The sequence below is a fragment of the Branchiostoma lanceolatum genome, chromosome 1, assembly GCF_035083965.1.
Source record: "Branchiostoma lanceolatum isolate klBraLanc5 chromosome 1, klBraLanc5.hap2, whole genome shotgun sequence".
Taxonomy (NCBI): domain Eukaryota; kingdom Metazoa; phylum Chordata; class Leptocardii; order Amphioxiformes; family Branchiostomatidae; genus Branchiostoma; species Branchiostoma lanceolatum.
This window is the reverse complement of record NC_089722.1, coordinates 35,191,854-35,204,241: the sequence shown is the minus strand read 5'-3', so window position 1 is coordinate 35,204,241 and position 12,388 is coordinate 35,191,854. Positions and strand designations below refer to the sequence as shown.

The window sequence follows — 12,388 nt, the reverse complement described above, 5'->3', positions numbered from 1 at the left end:
CTGCAGTTCCAAAGGAAGCTGCTAGGGGGCCCAAACCTACACCATTTTTTTCACTTACATCATAAGCTATCTGCCACCAAAAAATCAAGACCATATAGCATGTCCAAGTCAAAAGATACAAAAAAATGAAGTTCTGCTGCAGTTCCAAGGTCACATACCATGGGGTGCAAAATCGACCTTGAATTTCGTCTTCCCAACATTTGCCCACATACCAAATATCATCATAATCCATCCAGAGGTTCTTGAGTTATGGTGACAACAATAGTCCGGAAACACAGAGTGACACATACACATACAGACACACACACACACACACAGACACACCCAAAACTATATCTCTACTTTTCATGGAGATAATGAGACCTAAACAACTAACAGATCTAGAGAGACATGTAAGGAGCCAGTAGCTTCACCTGCTGTAGATGTGGACTGTGCATGTAGAAGGTCATCAAACTTGTCCAGTGCTCCGTGGACCATGTGTTCGCCCTCTTCTATTGCACTCACTGTAGATTAGAAGGACTTGTCAAAATTTCTCCAACAACTTTTTCAAAAAGCAGCAATGTCAATTTTTTTTTACTCGATGCTTGCCTGAACAAGACCTGAATGCTACTTTAATATTACAGGTTGAATGAATAGGACTGGGACAGTTTGACTCACTGAGCCAATGGGAGAATCTACCCCTTTTTTTTGAAGGGGGAAATTTGTGTGAAATGCCTTTCCCACAGAGCATGTCAGGGGTTTGCAACAGGTGCTAAGGTCTCATTCATGAGTTTTTCCGCCCCATAGGCTTACATGTTATAAAACGTGTTTTACATGGGCGCGTTCGTAATGAAGCTATAGGAAATGCACCGATGTCATTCATTCTCTGTTGAGCTCATCTACCCTAGATCATTTGAAAAAATTGCCAACTACCAGTTGGCATACAATGCCTGTTTATGGCAATTAAAAACGGCACTTAGCTAGACCCCCTAAATAGGCACTTTCCAGCTGAAAGTGATCGACCGAATTATCGCCAATGTCCGGCTGTGGACGTCCGACCTCGCGCGCGGCTGCCGAACTTTACCTGTTAATTTCTTCCGTTACGAACAAGCTTTCATCAGTTTGACGCTTGATATCAGCTGGCCTAGCTAAAAGGGATTTTTACACCGATATAGACACATGTACATGCAGCCGTTCATTTTTTTGGGCAACGGACTCTTTTAGGGTACCCACTCGGAGTAATACATAAATGAGACCTTAACTGGTCACTTAAAGTAGGTGTGTGTGTGTGTGTGTGTGTGTGTGTGTGTGTGTGTGTGTGTGTGTGTGTGTGTGTGTGTGTGTGTGCGCGTGCACCTAAAGTAGGTGTGTGTTGCTCATTGTTCCTGTCGGCCATTGTACCTAGGGCCCTAATGTGCATGTGCACCAGTACAATTGGCGGGAGGGCTAACAGGAAGTCTAACACCAGGGAGTTCCTCATTTTGTTGGAACCTAACCATCATAATCATTTTAGCCACAAATGATACATATACATGTCTCTCAGCAGTACTTGAACGATGCACATGACTGACTGCAGGAAAAAACACAATTATTTATCATGTATTCATATAAACATTAAAAAGTCTTGCATGTAGTTTTGATTGGTAACTCAAGAACATATATCTGCCCAGCGTACATGTTAGCAGACAGGTAATATCTACAAATCTCAAGATCATACTGCTTACCCAGAAGACTCAGCTGTTCTGTCAGTAGTTGTCTGGTCTTTGCTTCCTCCTCTGATTTCTATGACAGACAAAAATGATGGTAGATTAGGCCAGAGCCAGAAGTGTTGCATTCAAGAGAAAAACTTATAGACTGTCATTTCTCTTTGAGTAGAAGAGGGAGATCAAAATGTTCCAGGAAAATGTCAAAAGACCAATCCCATCTTCCTACCCTTGCACCAACCTACATCTGTATAACCACTGAAGGATTGCAGTGCCACCTTGCATCACTAATAGGGAGTACACTAGCCCAAAAGGACCACTTTCATGGCCAACATAAACCATTTTGTTGTCTACACAAACCATTTTGTTCCCCAAACAAACCAGTATGTTACAGTAACTTAATGGTACCTTTTCATCCATAGAAGACTGTAACCTCTGTGCAAACTCCTCAGCTGTTTTCTTGGCTGCTTCTGTCTCGTCCTTTGACTTGTAGGTGTTGGTGAGTTGCCTCTCCACTTCTGCACTCTAGAGCAGAACAGAGGAGGACAAGAAGAGTGTGGCATTGTGTGGCTCAATCGGTAGGGTGTTTCGCCCAGAACCAAGAGGTCCGGGTTCAAAAACCACTGGTATGCCCCAATGTTGTGCCCTTAGGAAAGGCACTTAACACGGCTTTCCTCACTCCACCCAGGTGTGAATGGGTACCTGACTTTGGTTGGGGAAGGTTGTATTGAGGTCATCTGCTGGCGCTGAATAGCAGCCTCCCAGATCCTTGCGACAGTTCCACAAAAGTGCAAGTGTGGAGCAAATATATACATCAAAGAATGTTTGGACATTAGAACAAGCAATGTATAAGTATATGGCACGTGAAATTACAATATGTTGCTCTATCCCATATGATTGTGTGTAATCAAACTCATTTGTATGCACCTATTTGTTTGTATGTACAGTCAAACCTGTCTATAGCGGTCACTCAAGGGACTGGCCAAAACTGGCCGCTAAGGACAGGTGGCCGCTATGGAGAAAATGTCAATTAATTCGGACCACGAGTGACACATATTTTCAGTACCCACTGAGATACATTTATTCACCGTACAGTACACATGTAAACATCGCATAGGTAAGTCACATTTTAGAGAGTCGATTGTTGTTCTTTTACTTCTATTATGGGCTTGAAAAAAAATCATTGTATCTGCCAACTCCAAAATCCATGGCTTGCTCGGGCTTCATGTCTGTACAGACCAGCATCGCCATACTCTACTCTTGATCCTTCGCGACTGCTTCGCTGCAGGCACACGCGTCACCAACGAGTTTTAATCATATGAAACAAAGTCCTTCGCAGCAAAATGCCACCTAGTTAGTTAAGAACAAAATACATGTTGCTCAGTTGCCACTTACTGTTCGTTTTCGACCGTTTTGAAACATAAAATCGTGGCGATAGTTTTCCTTAGTCTGTTCTTGTTTCGCTTCCCGCTTGTCATGATCAGCTTCTACCATTATGCTAATAGGGTACTCAGAAGAAGGTCGCTCTTTTGATGGCTTTTTTCTTTTCAGAAAATTGCAATAGCACAAATTTTACATCATATTAATGTTATTCACATTTCTTTTGAAGCTTTTGGTAAAGTAATTATCCTCAGTGATACTTTGCAGCAAAATAAATTTAGCGCATTATAACTCCGAAACAGTGGTGTCTTCCGTTGACCTTTGTGCTGCTGACTATCAGCGCCATTTTGAAAATCGCGCAAAACGCGTTTTGACTTTGAGCACCGGGGAAAACGGATATTGGGCCGGCATTCAAACATTTCCCGAACTTACCGCATCAGCTACATGTGCGAGTTGTATTTTCAAAAAAAGCTGCCGTAATATTTGTCCAGTCGAAATGCACAGAAATGGTCAATTTTGCTACGATGTACAAGCGCAAGCCATGTGAAGAAAATTATACTGACTTCGCGTCAAACCATGGATTTTCTAACAAAGATAAAACATTCTGGTTTTCTTTATTATCATCCTATCCAGTTGAGTCCACATAAATTTGATAACTGCGTGAAAAAAAAGAAGATTTTGAACCTGGCGTGCGGTGGCGATGCGGCTTCTACCGGCGCGCCGTGACCGTTACCGACAGTGTTACTGTACTCGCGGGACTGAAAATCGTCTGGCCGCGACCGCGTTGGACAGGTGGCCGCTATAGCCTAATTCTTAATGCTTATGTCAATGGGAAAAATCCAAGGGACCGACAAAAAGTGACCACTATGGGCAGGTGGCCGCTATGCAAAGGTGACCGCTAATACAGGTTTGACTGTATGTACAAATGTATAGATATAGCAGACCTTACGAAAGTCGCTGTGCTTTTGTTGTGTCAATAAAGATATTCTTCTATTCTTCTGTATCTGTTCTGTATTATGTGATTGTAAACCCTGCAGCAATTCAGCACTTGCTGCCATTGCACGGGTAATTTCTGACCAATAAGAAATTGCATAGCAACGTTCTGAGTAGTGTGAGCAATCCAGTGGTTAGTAATCCTATCTCTTGATCTGAAGTAATATCATTGAGTAAGTGATATAAGAAAAGAAAGCGATATAAGAAAAATCAACATCTTAAAGTTTATAACCTTTGTTGTGCTTTGAAGTATTGTTTCAAATTTTGAAGTTGGCTAAAAAATTGCAGATTGAAGTTCTTATATATGTAAGAGGCAGCAGGTTTTGTAATTATCTTTTGTAATTTTCTGACATATACAGGGTATGTTGTGCACCCCAAATTCTTTCTCTAACATGCACCTAAATTTTCAAGTTAGGTGCACCAGTGCACCAATTCTCAAAAATAAATTTCGAGCCCTGGGATGGGATGTTAAGCGGCAGTCCAGTGTTCATTGTATTTGTCTAAAAGGGCTAAGGGAATCTCCCATGTCGTTCATGTCACCACCAGTGGGAGATTTTGTAGCTCGCTGCAATAAGTGATTTATAATATGCCAGATAATTCTTTTAGCTTACCTAATTACAAGTTGCTTAATGTATTAATCCAATGCTAATTGCATACTGCATCGGGGACATTGTATTTTGATCCACGTGATAACACAACTCACATGTACAATTAAAAAAATCATGGCTGGACCAACCAGCAACATGCACAAAAAATTAGTAGCTAAGTACAGCTTAGAGGTTCCAACTTTTTTTGCTGAATACTTTGAGATACCAATCACATTCAAACAATTTTAACTACCTCATACATGTAGACCACAGTAACACTTGAAACTACCAGGATGTCTAAAGGAGCAAAACCTGTTTCAACTCTTACCTTTCGAAGGAGGACAATGTGTTCTTCCCGCAGTTTGGTATACACATCCTTCATTTTGGTAAACTTTTCTTCACTTTTGTTGGCACGTTCTGAAAGAGAAAAGGTTAATCCTTTCAAATACAACATTCTAAAAAAGGAAAATCTCATAAAAACCATTAACATTTTATAATACCTGTCTGCATCATTGAAAGATGTTGGTCAAAGTTTGACACAGTTAACAGTCCCTTGTGAAAGTGCATGGTGTGTAATGCTGCCCTGATGCTGCTGTAGTCTGGCATACATGTAGGTGCTGACTGCCATGATGGCAATTTCACAATAATCATGGCTAGGTTCATACATGTACTTTGCTGCAGTGTAATCAAACTGAACTCTGGACTCTCAGGATCTGCATTGTTATCCGCCATGAAGGACAGATTGTACTGGAAAAACTTTTGTTTCAATTGATTGTACTTCACCGGAGTAATCCGGAAGAATGATGACGATGATGATTTGAGACTGCATGTCGGATTCTGATGATTAATCAACAAATTACATGTAGGGTGCATTCATTGCCAATAGATCTGGACTGAGGTGGCATCAATACCAGAAATGCCAGACCAGTCCTACTTCAATGCAGCACCAATCCAGCATTATACAGTTACTGTTAGAATCCTCTTATTTGCATAGCTGATTTGCCAGTGTACAAATGTTTCCATACAATAATAAGGAGTAGTCCATTAACCCAAGGGAACAAAATGAGCGGCACGGGGGGGGGGGGTTGTAGTGGTTATCAGGATGGCACTTGAAGGAAACACACACAATTGTCAAATTCACTCACTCACAGGTTATACAAAATGTAACATATTGGATTCATGAGCATATCATCAGTTTATTTATACGTGTTGAGTGCAAAGGATGGCAACTTAGTCTATTCTTCTGTATCCTATCACAGCAAATGAAACATGTAGGATACAGTTGCTATAACTTTTTCAAAACACAAAGGACAACAACAGTTCCTATGGTGTTGTCTTACCACAGAAACTATCCATACACGATTTACATTTGAGTGATATTTGCATAAAATCCATAAGAGTTAGGGACTTTGACATGTTCAACCGTTTTTTCCAGTTGCCATTGCCATTATTTTATGCAAATAGCAGTAGTAAGCGTAATGACTAATGCAATTATGCCATTTTACTTATAATGGAGTGAATGGGAAATGGTTGGGGTTTTCAGAATTTTATGCATATCCCTGAAATATGCTATTAACCGTAATGCAAATAGCTGGAATCTAGTGTACACCACTTCTCCATTCTGATTTCGCTTAAGAATATAAGAAGGCATAGAGGCGCATTGTAAACATCCAACTTGACTTACTTTCTGACTCCTTCAGCTGTTTGTCTAGTTCGTCTGATTTTTGCCTTGGCTGCATCTGTGCAGTAGTGCCCCCTTTCTCTAGCTGTGCGACTAGCAGCTTGTTGTCCTGAGAAGGAAGAGACACAATCATAAGACTATATATGAAATTCATCTCACCGCACACTGTACTTTCAGAAAAACAACTGTCTGGTTGTCCCCGTACTCATCTCGTTGTCCATTGCAGTAACTTCTATCCTTCCTGTAATCAAAAATCACACATATTGCCACAAATTGAACTAGAAAAATGTGTTGTACAAAGTTTTTGTTATAACGTTGGGTAACATAAATTCACCATTTTTCTGATAATGGTTGACTGAAATCAATCTAACAGAACAATAAACCATCCTTTTTTTCTATTATTCTGTCAGTATCATGTACTATCTTTGCACTAATCATATATATGGTAGATTTTGTCTCTAGTTGTGCTGACACCATAATATTTCAACTTGAAACTACCGTCCGCCGCACGCACAATGACGGTGCTGTCGGACAGGTGTGAACATTATTTCGGGAGAGAAGATTTGTCTTGAATATCTTACCGCTAATTACATTTTATACAGCAGCTATTCCTTCCATCCTTGGCTTGAGGAGAGTGCTATGGATATAGACGTGTCCAAGTAAAATAAATACACGAAAAAACGGCCATACCGCACACATCAGGCCTTAGGTAACATCCCGTTTGTTGAGTCGGTAGAACGTCATGCACTCAAAGTCGATCCCCACCGTCATGGCAACGTGTACATTATTCATGGGAAGTTGGCTGGATGCCGTAGCAATGGTTATACTACTAATAGTACTATGTCCATGTGTTCCTTGTTGTGTTAGGAGCAAACTTTGAGGAAAATATCGTCTTCAGTCCACTATCACACGCAACATTTAGACAAAAAAGTGTTCCTCACAAACCTTTGTCGTCTGCTTGACGACAGGATTCTGGGTAATGATATGGCGGCGGGAAAATACACGTGCCGTAGGTTGTTGCAACAAAGAGGAGTTTCGGATTGATCACACTTAGAATCCAGTTGCAGGTTAGCAAAAGATATTCTAATAAGTTGTCTTGTAAATAATTGTGTTTAGCAGGCAGGAGATGTGACATTTGTCTTATAAACCAGCGAACAACCGTACAGTGTGATTCTCCCACAAAGCCCCCAGACTGTGTCAATAAGGGACGGAGAGTTTTTGACGTCGCCAACTTCTAATGCATGGTTATCGAAGCTTTTCAGCCAGTGTTCTGAATACGTTAGTCTATCCGGTTTGCATTGTTGGCGTTATAACTGATTTTGCATCTAGCACATATCCCTAAAATACACCGTTTCAAAAAATGGTGAATTTAAGTACCCCGCAAATTTATGTTACCCAACGTTACATTCATCAAAATAAAGATGATATCTTATGAAGTTTATTCAGCAAGTCACCAAGTAGCAGTCAATTTTAATAGGCAATTCAATCAACATTAGTCAATATATCATTACGGTAACTACAAAACAGCAATGAGAAACAGTCTGGAACATTCACTACACCAGCTGGACAATTTGCCGGCTGTGGCATTTGTGTGTGTAACCAATAACATCACATTAAAGGAATTACAACTACCCATAACTACTAGACAAATGTCTCAGCCCCTGAGATGTTGCCAAAAAGATTTTCAGACTAACATATTGACACAACCATGTCAACATAAACTTGGCAAGCAAAATTTCCTTTTGCTGTCATTTGTCATTTAGCTGAACATTTTTCAAATGTTTATTTATTCCAATCACAAGCATTTGATTGGTCACAAGTAGAGCTGTGTACCTAAACAAATTTTAGGTACAGGTATAAAAATGTAGGGTTTAGGTACAGGTTTGGACCTGAACCTGTACCTAAACTACTGGTTCAGAAAATATTAGATTTTCAATAAGGACAAAAGCATGTTTGAGCAGGTAACAATATAATATTCAGTTGTGCTAAGTATTATTTTTATGAAAACACAGATGAAAATTTGACTCCAGCCTTGCAGATGTGTTTCATGTGCTGGAGTATAGTATACAAATGTAGATGTGGCTTTACTGCACTGCCATGGTAATGTCATAGTAATTGTCAAAGTGGCCATTCCCTGAGTCAGGCTTGACCTGATTATTACCGGTTCAGTACGGTACACCAGGTTTCAGGTATTTTGGACCTCACTCACTCATCTCCATCGCTTTTCAGTCTTCCACTGAGGGGGGCCGTCAATGTTATTATGGACCTGTACCTAATTGATTGTACCTGGTACTCTATCGGTACACTGTACCTGTACACAGCTCTAGTCACAGGCTGTTGTCATTGACCATGCAAGGAACAATGGAGTACCTTCTCTGGGCACTCCTGGGCCACAGACATGTGGAAAGGGCAAGAGCAACATTATACCCCTAACAAGTCAATAGACTGGTCCCAAACCAGCAAACATTCACACAAAAATGGGGCATGCTATTAAAAAAAGGGTGGGATTTTTTTCCTGGTTTACGTCATACCTATAGCTACACATATTAAGGTAAGGCTGCACCAAGTAATTTTTATGGATGACGTCCTTTGGAGACCCTAAATCTAATGCGAGAGCGCGAAAAAAACCCAAGAAGGGCCGAAAAAAACAAGATGCCTAGATTTAAAATATAATAGTCGACGACACATGTTAGGATACAAATTGAATGAGAGAACACAGTGTAACAACTAACAATTATTTTATTCATCATGAAAACAGCAATAATTTGAATAAATCAGTTGAAGTTGAACAGCAGTTGTTGTCCTGTCCTGTTTCCTTCCATATCCCATTGATTTGCGGCACTGTCGTAACTCTTTGGTCATAGTTACAGGAAGCGGAATTTCTTGTTTTTTTTTCTGGGAACAGACCAAAATCAATGCGCGCGCGGATGTCATCCATAAAAATTACTTGGTGTAGCCTAATAGATGAATTGTTAAAACTGTAAATGAATCAGAAAAAACACTCATATCAAGAAGATGGATGGGTATATGAAATAATACAACAATTGGACCTGTGGAAGAGCCCATATATGATACAAAACAGGTTTTTGCATGTACAATGTAGGACTTTGATAACATAACTTTTTTGCACAGGGAGAGTGTATAACACATAGCTAGCTATTGTGAAAGCCTAATAATGTATATAATCATGATCTAATTCCTATTAAGTAAACATCTACTTATTTAATCTCCGCGCAGATCTCCACGGTGTCAAAATCGTATGAGTCAGCCAGAGAAGTTCAAGTCAGTCAGAGAAGCTCCAGTCAGGCACCGTAGGATCCGCCACAAAACAGCCTCCAGACATGCTAGAATGGCATCTAGTTGAGTCTCCCTAACTTAAAACTCCTGGGTAGCACAGAAAATACAGCCGACTCTTGCCGCCCACCAGCGCCTGCTTGCCTCCATTTTTACATCAGGAATTCAAACCTGCCGGGTAACAGTAAGTGCAACCTCTGTGAAAATGAAACCGTTCCGAATGGCCGAACGCCGTCTGTGACAGGCGTCCACTGAAATCCAATGCGTCCTAAATTATGACTGCAGACCGACTTGGACGGGTTGTAAAACTCCTGATTCGTCTTGGACGGTCTGAACAGCCTGGAAACGGGCAAACGCATCTAGATTGGCTCATTTGACGGCGTCGTTGAGCGTCCGAGAAAACGTCCCAGACGTCTTGGACAGTGTCCGAGCAGGCCCCCCGCCGGTTGCAGACGCCGCCCGGGGACGCTAGGGGCGGGCGCCGAACGACGCTAGGGATGGGCGCAAACGGCGTTTCCGATGCGGCAGGGTGCTGATCTGGGCTGCTGTGCGCATGCTTGCTCCGTTTTGAGACGCCGTTTCTGACGGCGTCCGGTCATGGTTATTAATTTTATGGCTGCTTGGGGCAATAAAATATGCAGCCAGACTGGCATAGAAGACCACCCACGGCCGCCATGACCTCATGGTGGAAGCTAAATTGAATGAATTTCTTCTCAAAGTGTAAATTATATAACATTACTCCACGGTTAAGAAAACTTTGCTTAACACAGCGGCGCAGCTTTGTAAGACTACAATGATGAAATTCAATCTGGCCTTTGATGGCGTGCGCCGTTTTGATTGACATCACGGGTGGGTGAAAATTAGAAATAAGTGTGGCAATTAAAAATTATTGCCATAGCGAAGGTGTCTGGATTGATCTTACTTTACTGTAAGGAAAGTACCAACGTAGCACTCTAGATCTTAGTTCTGCCATAATATTGTGCAAAACGCACTAAGAAATCAGAAAGGCATCCGCCAAGCAGGTATAGAAAGGCACCATGTAACTCGAGGAGTTCCTAGCATATGTGGAAAGGCCGGAGTACACCCCCGTTGTAGTGTCTTTTTCTCTCTGGCATTGTTGGATAGGTGGAGTGAGAAACTAGACCGAAAGTTTAGAAAATCGGTTTGCTGGGGCTCCTATGATCGTTTTGGTTGTTATTCTAGTTCTGTAGGATGTATTTTCGAGGAGCTACTGTTGTTTTTCTGACACCGCACGCCTCCCCGTAAGGCGTTCAGTGTAGACTGCCCAAGCGGTAACCCAAGTTATTTATCGTTCCGTTTAAAACTTTGCCTTTCTTTATATGCCTGGATCTCCTCAAGTTTTGGTTTTCACAGGTTTTTTGGTGGGAGGCATGATGTTCAGCACGTTCTTGTGATAATAGATCAACTGGGATGTGCAAACCCTTTTCAAAGCTAGAATACTAGATTCGGTGAACTCCCTGACACACTCCGGACAGTACGAAATGGGACACCACGTAAAAGTAGGTCATCTGTCATCGACAGCAGAGTGCCTGGATGCCAGACGTGCTAATGAGGTATCAAGTGACAGGAGGCCGGACGGATTCCTGAAATTCCTGTGGAATTCTGGGAATTCTTGCAAATCGGGCGTAAGATATACTATTAAGCTCGCCCCTAAGGCTTCGCTAAAAAATCTTTTTTATTGTGTCATAAATGTGCATTCTTAAGACACAAGAACTATTTAGGAGATAGGAGATAGTGTAAATATGTACTCTACTGTATTCTTAGGTAATTCTTATTTGGTGTGGTCAAAACAAGATCCTCCGTTTCATAATTTCTTCCCTGGAGCCGGAGTCGGAAGGGTGGCAAGAATGCAGAAGTGCCGGCGAGTTGGCCGTGTTGAAATCATTTTCTGTTGTCTAAATGTACATTTTCCCGGCATCATCATCGTTTATTAAAACAACAGGTATTGCATACTCGTATTCTACAATGTTCTTATGTGTTTTTTTATTCTGTGGTGTCAAAACAACATCCTCAATTTCATCATTGTTTTTCAAGTGGTGAGGGCAGCGTGAGAAGTCGTCGGTAATAACTCTAAAGTCTAATCGGCTTTTGTATCATTGTTACCACCAACATAAAATACTTGTTCACTTACCAGTTCCTGCAAAAATAAACTTGACAGAACTCAGCTTCTTTGACGATATCTCCATTTTCTGCCGACGGAAGTTTGTTGACTTTCAAACTAGGATCGCGGCGCATGGCAAGTGATTTTCGTACATTCTTCCAACCTTTGACGTCTTGTTTTGTATAAATTTTGTACGTATCCTTTACTACATCCTGTATGACTAATCTTGAAGATGTTGAGAAACGTATAAAATTAGGAACACAGTATGTTAGACAAGACAGACCGGCTGGAGGAATAGAGAGGAGAGAACGTGTGAGTTTGGAATAAAGATCGTTTCTCGGCCACGGCAACAACTGGAGTCTGCCTTCACTTTCCATCGAAGAGCCTCTCTCTGCTATCTCCTTACACAAACATTTTCAGACAGTTTCTTTTTCACAGAGGCAGTGACCCATTCGGATACATCCTGTGAGACAGCGTTAAGCTGACCCATGACAAGGACGCTGGGCTTCACATGGCCAGCACAATTTGAACCTTCTTCCTAAACACGGTTTGATTGCGGGGTGATTAGGTATCAATTGCATGTTAATTACCTTGTTCGGTTCTGTTTTGTGGCAGATCCTACGGTGCCTGACTTCTCTGGCTGACCGGA

At 41.4% G+C, this 12,388-nt stretch overlaps 1 protein-coding gene across 10 annotated transcripts in view; it reads right to left on the bottom strand.

Moving 5' to 3' along the window:
- Positions 1 to 12,388, bottom strand: part of LOC136421056 (huntingtin-interacting protein 1-like) — a 121,460-nt gene that overhangs the window by 53,649 nt on the left and 55,423 nt on the right. For 9 of the 10 annotated variants that reach the window (XM_066408257.1, XM_066408203.1, XM_066408264.1 and 6 more), the window contains 6 exons: positions 8,694 to 8,708; positions 6,327 to 6,432; positions 4,971 to 5,059; positions 2,091 to 2,207; positions 1,704 to 1,761; positions 414 to 503 (listed from right to left, as the gene is read on the bottom strand). In XM_066408257.1, the coding sequence (XP_066264354.1) occupies positions 414 to 503; positions 1,704 to 1,761; positions 2,091 to 2,207; positions 4,971 to 5,059; positions 6,327 to 6,432; positions 8,694 to 8,708 (475 nt within the window). The remainder of the gene's footprint in view (positions 1 to 413; positions 504 to 1,703; positions 1,762 to 2,090; positions 2,208 to 4,970; positions 5,060 to 6,326; positions 6,433 to 8,693; positions 8,709 to 12,388) is intronic. The other variant, XM_066408210.1, reaches the window with a different exon arrangement.